This window comes from Pelodiscus sinensis, chromosome 28 (assembly GCF_052426305.1).
Source record: "Pelodiscus sinensis isolate ZL-2025 chromosome 28, ASM5242630v1, whole genome shotgun sequence".
NCBI classification, from domain to species: Eukaryota; Metazoa; Chordata; order Testudines; family Trionychidae; genus Pelodiscus; species Pelodiscus sinensis.
Window position 1 is genome coordinate 13221018 of NC_143079.1, and position 12161 is coordinate 13233178.

The 12161-nt window shown below is 58.2% G+C and overlaps 1 protein-coding gene across 1 annotated transcript; it reads right to left on the minus strand.

Annotated features, from left to right (window-relative positions):
• Nucleotides 1–158: 158 nt before the first annotated feature.
• Nucleotides 159–5815, minus strand: LOC106732215 (prosaposin-like). The gene is made up of 6 exons (XM_075910780.2): nucleotides 5661–5815; nucleotides 4050–4180; nucleotides 1653–1763; nucleotides 1248–1428; nucleotides 856–978; nucleotides 159–371 (listed from the first exon to the last, which is right to left on the minus strand). The coding sequence occupies exons 1-5, from the start codon at nucleotides 5695–5697 to the stop codon at nucleotides 965–967; spliced, it is 474 nt and encodes a 157-aa protein (XP_075766895.1). The 5' UTR covers nucleotides 5698–5815; the 3' UTR covers nucleotides 159–371; nucleotides 856–964.
• Between the last annotated feature and the right edge of the window lie 6346 nt (nucleotides 5816–12161).

A 12161-nucleotide genomic window follows, 5' to 3' on the forward strand; every position in this document is an offset into this window, starting at 1 on the left:
AGCAAGGGGCCGGGGCCCCACAGCCGCGACCAGGCTGTGAGGGGATAAGGAACTGAGGCAGGAAATGCGGAGCCGGGGCTGGAACGTTTCCAGGGGCACCAGGAGCCTGCAGACTCCCCCCCCCCCGCCCTCCCCAGCAGGCGCAGGGAACCAGAGAGGAGTTGCCCAAAGCTCTTTATTCAGGAGGGAGCCAAAAGCAGCGTGTGGGGGTGGGGAGACGCCAGGCTGGCACGCATCGGCAGCCGGGTTCCCCAGCCTCCGGCCCACGCCAGCCAGCAGAAGAGACGCCAAGGGGGGCTAGCAAAGCCGCTGGCTATGCCAGGCCCAGAGCCCACGCTGTCCTCCGGTTGTCTGCTCCGGCACGAGGGGTCCTGTGGGGGCGGGGGAGAGAGCCGTGCAGGGCGTCAGCCCGGGAGCTCAGCCAGGAAGGGGCATGCTTCCTGCCTTCAGCTCCTGGTGATGCCCCCCCATCTCCTCCACAGCCCCACTGAGCTGGCCCCCGCTGTCCACACTGCCTGGGGTGCAGGACCCCGGGGAGCGTCTGCAGCACCCACTGCTGAGCGGGTCCCCGAGCACCCTCCCTGCGGGTGCACAGAGCCCTTGTGTGGGCCCAGGTCCCCCCTGCCCGCTGCCCGGAGACGCGGCTCTTTAGCACGAGCTGTGGGACTCCTGCTCTGAGCCCGGAAGGTCCCCGATGTGCAGCCAGCCCGCTGGCCCTCGGCGCACGACCCCGCAGACACCGCAGCCCTCCAGGGCAGGGCCAGGGGAGCCCGGCCTGCTAGCTCCGCGTTCGGGGCAGGTTTCAGAGCTGAGCCCCAGCGAGTCTCGCTCCCCAGCCCTTGGAGTGTCACCTACCCTGGGCGAGGCTCCAGCCAGCTGTGCGTTGCAGTGAGCACCAGCAGCAGCAGCAGCAGCAGGGAGACGCTCTGGGGCCTGGGCCTGGCGTCTGGGCAGGCGGCAGGCATCAGTTCCAGAAGTCTGGAGGGAGAGGAAGCGTTTGAGGGTCAGAGCAGCGCCCAGGCCAAGGCACCTCTGTGCAGCACCCCCCAGACGGCGGGGGACGGGGCAGAACAAGGTGGGGCCGGGTCCTGAAGATGTGGGAGGGGTGAGCTCAGCAGGAGCTGGTTCTAGGGAGGGGCCGGGCTGGGGCGGGGAGGGGAGAGCCGGGTCGGCGTTTCTGGGCCAGGCCCCGGGGAGGACGGGTAGGGTCCCCGGGTGGGGGGGAGTCGCAGCCTGGACGCACTCACCTGAGAGCTCTGAGGAGCCCCTGCACATTTTGATGTTGGTGCAGAACTCGGTGGAGTCCTCGTTGTTTTGCAGCGCCTCCGAGATCTGATCTTTGTACTTTTTCAGCAGCGATTTGCACACGCGGGCCACGCGCTTGCCCAAAGCCTTGCACGCGGATCTCAGGGCGCTGTTGATGGCGTCCTGTGGCGAGAGCCCTGGCGTGTGAGCTACGGCACCGCGCTCCGCCCGCCAGCTCCTCTCCCGGAACGTCACCAGCAGCCCCTCCCACTCCGTCCCCCTTCCCCCATCCCCATCCCCATCCCGCCCTCCCCTCGCCCCCCATCGTCTCCCTCCTCATCTCACCGGCCCCACCTCTAGCCCCCTGGCTGGCCAATGGGCCGTGCCCGCGGCACCGGGCGACATACCTCGTCGGGGTCCTCGCCAGCTGCTGACTTGAGCTGATCCATCAGCTTGGTGCAGAGAGAGCACTTCTTGCTAGGGGGTCGGGCCTCGTCGTCCTCCTCCAGAGGATCTTCCTGTCACAGACAGAACCACGTTGCCCAGAGTGCAGGAGCTGTAGGACCAGGGTCCGGCCCCGGGGCCCAGGGCAGCACTAACCAGGACGACCTCCTGCCCGCAAGGGGTCCTCAGAGGAGCTGGCTGGGTGTTTCCTAGGAGCGGGGTGTCCCAGCCATTCTCTGTCTCAAAGGCTCGTCTCGCCCCCAGTGTTAATTAAATTACTGTCAGCCGAGGAGGGTGGTTCTGGGGCAGGACCGAGCGCCAGGCACTGCACCGCCACTGAGCAAAATGACACACTCCCTGTCCCCAGAGACGATCGCTCAGGGCCTCACAATCGCTCCGTGTATTTAAGGCTGGTTCAAAGGTTCCCCGGGGAAGCTGGTTTTTCAGTTTTCGACTTGACAAAATGCTCCCTGAAAAGCCTCGGCTTCTTGTGCGACATGTCAGGGGTTCGTCCCAGTCTAGGGTTGCCAGATAGTGCCACCAAAAATACTGAGCATGGCGGGGGGGAAAATTGGATGCGCAAAAAAACAAAAAAAAACCAACCACACCAAAAAAAAAAAAAGTCACGGCCCCTTTACATCCCCACGCGCCCCCTGCCCCCACCAGACACAGCAGGGGAGGAATGGCGCAAGCTCCCTTCCGTCCGAGAAAAACATTTTACATGTCCGGTCTTTTCTGGTTTTTTTACTGGACAGAAGCCGCAAATACCGGACGCCTGGCAACCCCTATCAGCAGCCCATATTTGATCCTGACGTGCTGCCGCAGTGTCTCATGGGAATTGTAGTTCAGGTGCTTCCTACTTCCAGCCTCCTCTATGGACCCAGCTCCCATGATGCACCGCAGCCACAACGCTCTGCCTCGCCTCCATAAGAGGGGAGTCTGTTGTGCATCATGGGAAATGTAGTCCAGCTGGCACCTGGACCACAGTTCCCAAGAGGCACTGGCAGCCTTTCCAAAACAGAAATACTGCATTTTCCAATAGTTTTGCTGAACACTTCACATTTTCCATGGGAGGAAAACAGCTCTAAATGTCTCCTTTCACATTCCCATGCCCCCCCCCCAGGGGACTGGGCCATGCTATGCTCCCCATTTTACAGGTGGGAAAACTGAGGCTCAGAGAGACTGCATGGGAGCCTGTGACGAGGCAGGCTAGTTCCCTCACCACTGGAACGCCTGTCCATGCTGACACGAGTGAAGTTTTGCCTCTGTTGGTCTGTGATGGGGACAAAGGGCCTGCAGCACCCATCTCCCCTCCATGCTGCCCCTCACCCCACCTTTTGTCACCAAACTACAATCAGTTCCCCATCCTTGGCTCTTGGAAATGGGGTAGGAGAGCTGGACTCGGCTCTAGCACCTGCCCAAGGAAAGGGGGAGAAGAGATGCTAGCGCCCACCTAAGGAAAGGGGAGGAGAGTTGGATGAGGCTCTAGCGCCCACCCAAAGAAAGGGAGAGGAGAGCTGGACTCAGCTCTAGCACCTGCCCAAGGAAAAGGGGAGAAGAGAGCTGGAGAAACTGCTAGTGCCCGCCCAAGGAAAGAGGAGGAGAGCTGGATGCAGCTCTAGCACCCACCCAAGGAAAGAGGAGGAGAGCTGGATGAGGCTCTAGCACTCGCCCAAGGAAAGGGGAGGAGAGCTGGATGAGGCTCTAGCGCCCACCCAAGGAAAGGGGAGGAGAGCTGGATGAGGCTCTAGCGCCCGCCCAAGGAAAGGGGAGGAGAGCTGGATGAGGCTCTAGCGCCTGCCCAAGGAAAGGGGAGGAGAGCTGGATGAGGCTCTAGCGCCCGCCCAAGGAAAGGGGAGGAGAGCTGGATGAGGCTCTAGCGCCCGCCGAAGGAAAGGGGAGGAGAGCTGGATGCGGCTCTAGCGCCCGCCCAAGGAAAGGGGAGGAGAGCTGGATGCGGCTCTAGCGCCCGCCCAAGGAAAGGGGAGGAGAGCTGGATGAGGCTCTAGCGCCCGCCCAAGGAAAGGGGAGGAGAGCTGGATGAGGCTCTAGCACCCGCCCAAGGAAAGGGGAGGAGAGCTGGATGCGGCTCTAGCGCCCACCCATGGAAAGGGGAGGAGAGCTGGATGAGGCTCTAGCACCCGCCCAAGGAAAGGGGAGGAGAGCTGGATGAGGCTCTAGCACCCGCCCAAGGAAAGGGGAGGAGAGCTGGATGAGGCTCTAGCGCCCGCCCAAGGAAAGGGGAGGAGAGCTGGATGAGGCTCTAGCGCCCGCCCAAGGAAAGGGGAGGAGAGCTGGATGAGGCTCTAGCGCCCGCCCAAGGAAAGGGGAGGAGAGCTGGATGCGGCTCAAGCACTCACCACAGCAAGGTCGGCCCAGACGTCCCTGCAGTACAGCTCTTTCTTGCATTCCATGGCCGTGGCCAAATCCTGGCACCACACTTGGGGTCCTTGCAAACATTGCTCGGGAACCAAGGCTTGGCTGGCCAGCGCTGCCGGAGAGAGACAAGTGGGAGGCCTGCAGAGCCCTGCAGGCCTGAGCCCCTCGTGCTCGCCTCCCCCAGCAGACTCTGAGCTCCCCACCCCTCTCAGGGCCATGGCGCTGCCCCACCGCAGCCCCAGCCGTCAGGCAGTGTTTCCCCCGTTCAGCTCTTGACACGAACACGATGGGGACCCTGCGCGTCGGTCTCCCTGGGCCGGGCCGTCTCCAGGGACAAGGAGACCCTACACGGGCTGCGGATGTACAGAGCCAGTGTCCTCCCGGGGGGGTCGTGTTGATGCTCGTGGGGCGACGCTGGGGGGGGGCTGCCCCAGGGGCTCACTCGTTAGCCTTGGCAAGAGAAAGCCCCGGAACGTTTCTAAGCGATTCCGCAGGCTCAGCTGCTCTCCGGAGCATCCCTAGCTCCTCCCGGGGAGCGTGACACTATTACTCCAGATGGAGTACCCCGTTAGGCCAGGCGACGACCCGCCCCGAACAGTCTCTGCCCTCGGAAGCCGGGCCCAATGCCCGTCACGTTGTCCAGAGGAACGTTGGACCTGCCAGACCAGAGCAGAGCGAGGGCCCAGCCCACCTGGGCTCCGATCTTTCCCAAGACCAGGGGCACCAAAGGAAGGGGCTGAGCGCTGGGCCCGGAGGGGCTAAAAATCAGAATCCGTGTCACCAAAATCAGGAGATTTCAAATCAGTAAAGGGAGGGTCTTTTATCGGCTGCCTGCGGCTGGAATGTTTCGGGGGGCAAGTCTTAATGTCCATCCACCGGCCTCGTCCTACCCCTGTTCTGTGGCCTCGCTTCCTCGGGAGAGCCCGAGTTACCTCCGACGTGCCAGCCCCCGGCCCCGTGAGGAGCAGAGCGTGCAAAGGAGCCAGCCAGGCGGCAAGCTAGCCACGCCACAGGCATTTGCCAACCCCGGTCAGCGTCTGCGTCAGTCGCCAGGATCTGAGTTCAAAAGATGCTTTCAAACTGTTTCGCTTGCGTGTGGCCGACGACTGTAAAATCGCAGCTCTGCAGAATGGCCACCCGCCGGCTGCCACGGGGCAGAGGGGTGCCTGCCGAGGGCCCCAGCCATCCTCAGGGGGGCCCGGGGAGCCGGCCCGGCCCGGGCTTTACGATTCCGGATTGAATCGTTGTCCCAACCAGCGCAGCTGGGCCAGGTCTGAGCCTGGCTGCCTGGCAACCCCAGAGCCTTTTGGAGAGGGCAGCGTTCCCCCCCACCCCGCTCACTGCTGCCGAAGCAGAGGTGCTGGCCTGCGAGCGGCTCTGCCCCTTGGCTCCTCAAACGAGGGACGTCCGCGGTTAATTATGCTTGCCGGTCACCGGTTAACCAGCGGCCCGGCCTGGCCTGAGCAGCCCCCCAGCTGCGCCACAGGCTGGCCCCCCCCCCATTTACTGGGGATTTTACATCCCTACTTCAAGCCCTTAGGGTGGGGGCTGGCTCTGGGGGCTGGGGAGGGAGCCCCCCCCTCACTTCTTACCTGTGGCGGCAGCAAAGAGTAACTGGAGGACGAGCATGGTCGCTGCTGGAGCTGGGGGCTACGGGACTGTCCGGCCAGCGCTCTTGCAGGGGCTTTTATAGCCCAGGGAAGGCGGGGGAGGGTCTGGCTGGGCCAGTGAGCGCTTCAGAAAGTCAGCGAGACCTTAAAAAGGAGTCTTGAGGTCTCCCCCCCCCAACTGCTTCCTTCCTCCTGCCCCCCGGCCCGTCTGCAGAGATGCTCACCACAGAAACTAACCCGACGCAGGAGGCAGCAACCACCAGCAGCTCTGCTTAGGTGGGGGTCGGCTTCTTCCTCCCTGCACCCACCCTGGGGCCCGGGGCCCTCCCCTCTGCCTTACAGAGATGCTTAGAGCCTGCTCCAGCACATGCCCTGGCGGGTCCAGGTAATACTTGGTTCAGGGTGATCTCCAGGCTGGCAGCCTCTTCACTACAGCCACGGTCTCTGACACAGCAGGCTGGGTGTCAGTCCCCCTTCCTCCCCCGTGGGGACCACATCTCAGCCCCAGGCAGCTGGGAACAATTGCAAAAGAGACTGGTGGTTTCCACCCCCGGCCTCTGACTGTTTGCTCACAGCGAGGGGCAGCCAGCGTGCTCAGCGAGCACAAGCCCCGCGGTTCCCGTTCACTCCTTCCCAGCCGCTTTGGTCCAAGCTGGCGTCACTGCACAGGCGCCACATCAAGGTGCGGTGGGGTGGGTCCACCGCACGTTGTAACAGGGGCCTTCGAATTAGCCGAGACGCTTTCTAAGACAACGAGCAAAGCTGGGCCCAGCAGGGCCATGACGGGAATTGACCTACCATGAGTCAAACGATTTCCAAGCCGTGCCAGATCTTTACCCCTCCAAACTATAACTGAACGATTTCCTCTCGTGAGAGACATAAAGCTCAAGGTTTAATTCCCCCCACCCCTCAAAAAAAGGCATGTTAGCTTTAACATGAAATCAGGACATTCTGCCTGGCTATATAAAATGTCCAACCAATCCCTTCTTCAAACCTGCACAATGCTTGACACCCTGTGGCCCTGAGTTCCACAGTTCAATTGTGCTTTGTGCAAAACTCTTTTCTTTGTCTGTTCCCACTAGAGTCACTTCTTTGAACACCTCCTTGTTCTTGTGTTGTGTGACAGGGAGGACAGAAGCTGGGTTCCCAACCTCCCTTCTCTAGACAATTTATAATGACAGGTAGCAACACATGTAGTTAAGGTTGCCCGACATGTCCCACTCTAAGGCCCTGTTATCTGATGCCCAATGTGGACCGTTCAAGGTGAAATTATCCATGCTGCATTTCTGCCACTGGCTGAATTTTGGGGGGAAAGTTTCAACAAAAATGGTTCTCCATACAGCTTTTTGTCTCAACTACAAAAAAACTCTTTCAACTGTTTCACTGAGAAGCCCCAGATTCGACATGCTGTGGAGCAGATCGAAATCTGGTGGCGAGATCTCCTTCGTGGCAGGGCTATGCCTTAAGCACCCAACATGGGCCTAGCTTCCATGCTTTGAAACTGCAGTTTGCACATGCTCCCTCCAGATTTATTAGACTTTGGTGGGTGTGGTGTTATCTGATTAAAACAGAACCATATAGATCACTGTTGCAACCACTGTTATCTATGTGCAACAAACTGTGTACAAACGGTAGCCGCGTGAGGTGTCCCTGGACAGGTTACGTTTTGCTGGTTAGAGGCACGTGTCTGTTTTGCATTTGCAGGTCTGAGCGTTGGCTGTGTGCTTGTATTTCAGTGGGCTTATAGAACCATAGAACTGGAAGAGACCTCAGGAGGCCATCAAGTCAAGCCCCCTGCCCAAGGCAGGACCAATCCCAACTAAATCATCCCAGCCAGGGCTCTGTCATCTCTAGGGATGGAGATTCCACCCCCTCCCTAGGGAACCCAGCCCAGTGCTTCACCACCCTCCAAGGGAAATAGTTTTTCCTAATATCCAACCTAGGGCTGTCCACTGCATTGCCTAGTGCACTTGTCTGGGAGCTGACCTTGTCCGTGCAGACAGAGGCAAAGAGCATGGTTTGGTCTGGTTCTGTGCAGCACCAATGGGGCACCTGCCAGCATTTGGCAAAGGGACAATTCGAGCGGAATGGCCCATCAAGGAGCACGTGACTCACACTGAGCCTTGGGAGACACGAGCCCACGTCCGATGAGCCTTGCTAGGAGCATCCAAACTAGCCGGGGAGCAACGACGTCCACCCGAGTTGGGCCTGGACAGGCGATTTGCCCATGTGACGGCTCATCTTGCTACCGTGCTTGTCCACAGTGGGAGTAATGGGGTTCCCTCCACGCGGCAGAGGCTATAATAAGACCTGGAAATAGCCCTGTCATGGCTCCTTCCCCACTCTGGCATGATAAATGCAGAAGTGGGGGCCAGCAAGTGTACCCCAAAGCCTTATCTACCAGGCTTTGGTATAAAACTTCCCCCAAAATCTTAAAACCTAGATTTTGGGAATAAAAGTTTCGCTGCCACCACCCACATTAATAACAAGATTAGGGGGAAGATCATTTGGGAAATCTCACCCCTATTAAAAAATCAGGACACACAAGGAACCAATGCCAGGTTAATGAAAAGAAAAAAGAAAACTTTTATTATTACAACAATATTCCTGTTGCAAGCATAAGGATCAGATGGAAAGGTAACAAAATATACTCATGGAAGAATTACACCATGGGCTAGAACTTAGTTAAAAAGAAAAGCCAAACATCTCTTAAGCAGTGCCAGATATGAGATCCCACACCCAACCCTTAAAACAATAAAGCCTAAGGAAACTACCTAAACTTTACCCTACTTACAGAAAGTGAAGAATTGTTTCTTGGAGAGAGAGAGAGAGAGACAGAGAGAGATATGCTTGTCCCTCCCTGTAGCTGCAGAGGACTCACCCAGAGAGATAAAGGAGGAAAAAACCCAAATTCCTTTGTCCCAGTTTGAAAGTCCCACCTGCATTCCTATTGGCCACTCCACCCGGCTAGGTGTAGTTAACCGCTTAATCCCCAGGCTGCTGGCTAACCCTCACAATCATGACAAGCCCCATGTCTCCTCTTTCCTGCTCCAGCTTCTCCACTGCTCGCGCTTCGGGACTGTGGCCTTACCCTGCTGGGAACGCGTAACAAAGGGACTGGGGTCCTTCCTGGGATTTGGAAGTAACCAGGGACTTGACTTAAGCCAGCAGCTTCCTCCTGCTGAGCCAAGAACGCCCCATGGTGGCATGTACTCGCTTCCTTTGCCCATGTAAACTCGCCCTCTCTGCCTTTCTTTTAAACCTTCCGTTGTTAGGCCCTGGTGGCTTGGCGCCAGCGCGATTCAGGGTGAGCGCTCCGTGATTTATTGAGCGGGGCACGTGGCAGGCCTGTTAGTTTCGGAAGAGCGTTTTATCTGATGAGACTGGTTTCGATAACACTCATCCCTACGAGCCAGGCTTGTGGTGGAGTGGCAGAGGAACTGGAGTATCTGAGGAGACTGCTTTTCTGACTTCTGTTAGCTAGGGTGGCTGCACAGTTCTCTTTGAGGCTGGCATGGTGTATCTGATAAGTAGGTCTCTACTGAATTCCTGGTCTATTTTGGTCAATTTCATAGTCATAGGATTTCTAAAATGGCAAAGGCCATGAGTTCGGCTATTTACATCTGACATGTCACAGTGGTACTTGTAGGGGAGCTGATTGAGGGGGTTATTGTGTGTGGAGGGGCGTGGCAGTACTGCTACTCTTTCTTCTGCGTGTGCAATGGCCGGACACAGAGGATAACAACCTACTACTACTGCCAGTTACTCTGTTAGCTCAGGTGGCAGAGGTCTGTGGGATGCAGCTAAAGATGCCAGCCCTGGGGATAAACCGTGGCAAGAGATTTATCTGACACCCTTGCCCAGTACATGAGATGCTGGGTGCAGTTGCCGGTGGTGCCTTGCTGTGCACTTGTCAGATGGTCTGAGACGCACACCCACGCGGCAGGTTGCTAAGCCTCTGGCTGCCAGGCGCTGCGCCATTTGATAATTGCCTATGGAGCATCGGGCAGCTCCGACACTGGGATGTGAGGAAAAGCCAGGATGAAGGGTGTTTGTGCAGTCCCAGTTCAGCCCCCCGGGACCGGCTGCTCTGGAGGAAGGCACCTGGCAGGGCAGGAGACGCTGTGTTGCTGCTGGCCATTGCCCAGTGGGGACGTCGCTACCCCAGCGGGGCAGCGCTACCTGGGCGGGGGGCCTGGTCACGGCTGTCCCACCCCGCAGGGAGCAGCAGGGTGGATGAGACATCGAATCGTGCCATGAGGAGGTGCCCCGGGGCAGAGCAGCCACGGCCGGACTGAATGAGGGCTGCACCGACAGCCACACGGTACCTGACCGAAGACAAGACTTCGCCTCTCGCCCTGGGTCTGTTCGCCCTCTTCTGCAACCTCTGGGGAGAGAAGCCGGGACAGTCCGGTGCCAATCGGCTCCGCTTTGCCCACTGCTTTCCAGAAACCAGGCTGGCGAGTGGCTCTCACCTTTCCAGTGTCTGATCCTGCTGGTTGGCTTGTTGCTGCACCAGTCTGCCCGGCACTTCCTGCATTGTAATCCCCACCGCACGCCCACAGCCTCCCTTCAATCCAGGTGCAGCATTCACCACCCCCTGCTGCCCTGGCTGCTTTTAACGAGAGGTTGCCTGGTTTGCCTAGCAGCTCAGCCACCAGCTCACAGCTGGACCATCTGGGCCTGGTGACTTATTGCTTTTAAAACGAGCCATTTATTCCCACGCCTCTTCTGACACCTCGCTCTCTGGCCCTGCTTCGTCCCTATTACCAGGAAACAGCAGGTACAGGGTAGAGGAGCTTGCAACACGGTTCACAGGGACAATTGATGCAGACGGATCGTTGCATTTAACTTCCTTTCGCGGTGCCTGGGGACCAGCTTGCTAGGCCCCGAAGACGGGCTCCGTGGTGTGTGTTTGTACAGCGCCTGGCACAGTGGGGCTTCCAAGACTAGGGTTCCTGGGGTGTGACCCAGGGCAGCCCTCGCTGGAAATGCCCCAAGGCTGCAAAAGGGAGAGCAGGTACTCGCAAAGGCTGGTCGTTAACTGTGATGTCCGCTCACCAACCCATCGCACTCTGGACTCCTGATCTCCCACACTGGCTATCCAGAAGCTGAGAAAAGAAATCGCGCAGCCCCGTGTGGCGGTGCACCGGGGCCCCCCTGATCCTGCACCCCGTAGCAGCAAGATGAGACTCCGCCCGCCAGTAGAACAGAGGGGCTATTGCTTCTCCAGGGCACAGCGCAGCACAGACGCGATGTGGTTACCGGAGTCAGGGCCAGGCAGCCATAGACCCCTTGGGGTCCACAGGCCGCTGAACCCTCAGTACTCAGCTCAGTCTCTTCTCGTCATGTTTTCCCAGCCAAGACTGCCCCTTCTCCAAGCCACCCCCTTCCTTTGTTCAGACCCCTTCTCTGGACAGGTAAGAACCGTTGGGCCACGGACTACGTGACCTGAGGGTCCTCAGGGTGACCCCCCACTGGGCAGTGCTTCCAGACGCAGGCCAGTAGGGGTCACCCACAGCCCAACCCCAGCGCCCAGGGAATGCCCGAATGGACAGCACCCCCACTACATCACACCCCGTTATTGCGTTCTAGTTCTGTCTCCCAATCAGCACAGAGATCCAGGAAGCTGAGGAGTTATTCCAAAGCTTTGCTCACTACCCAAAATGTTCTGAACCTCAGCAGGTCACCCCGTCGCCAGGTCAGGGCTGTGTGGGACCTTCCCCTGACCACCACGCCGTCAGCCAATCCCTTCCTGCCTGCAACGAAAGAGTCATTACAAAGAAAGTACTAGAGGAGCCTTGTTAGATGGCAAAGCACTTGGCTACCTACAGAGGCACCAGAGTCCTGACATCAGGTTCTTAGCAGGACTGGTGAGTTTTCAGCCTGGGGAAGAACATCCCCAGCTTGAATGGGTTCATCGGTCCTTCCTTCCAAGCTTAGGTTTATAGAAATGTTCCTCAAGAGGCAAGGAGCAGGAATGAAAATGATGCAGTTGCCTTTCATATTCCTTTTGCCACGTGGCTTGTACTTCCTTTGGGTATGTCTACACTACCCTCCTAGTTCGAACTAGGAGGGTAATGTAGGCATACCGCACTTGCAAATGAAGCCCGGGATTTGAATTTCCACGAGGAGTAACGGTAGTTCGAACTAGGAAGCCTAGTTCGAACTACCTAGTTCGTGCTGCGTGTAGCCGCGCGGCACAGGATTCGAACGAGCGGGGATTTAAAAATGGCGGAGCCCCGCTTATGCAAATGAAGTCCGGGAAATTCAAATCCTGGGCTTCATTTGCAAGTGCGGTATGCCTACATTACCCTCCTAGTTCGAACTAGCGGGGTAGTGTAGACATACCCTTTGTTCCAAAATACAGGCTGGCCAGCACCAGAACATGGGAAACTGTAGGGTACGTCTACACTGCGGGACAAAGTCAAATCAAGATATGCAACTTCAGCTACGAAGTCAAAGTAGGTTAACTCAGCTTTT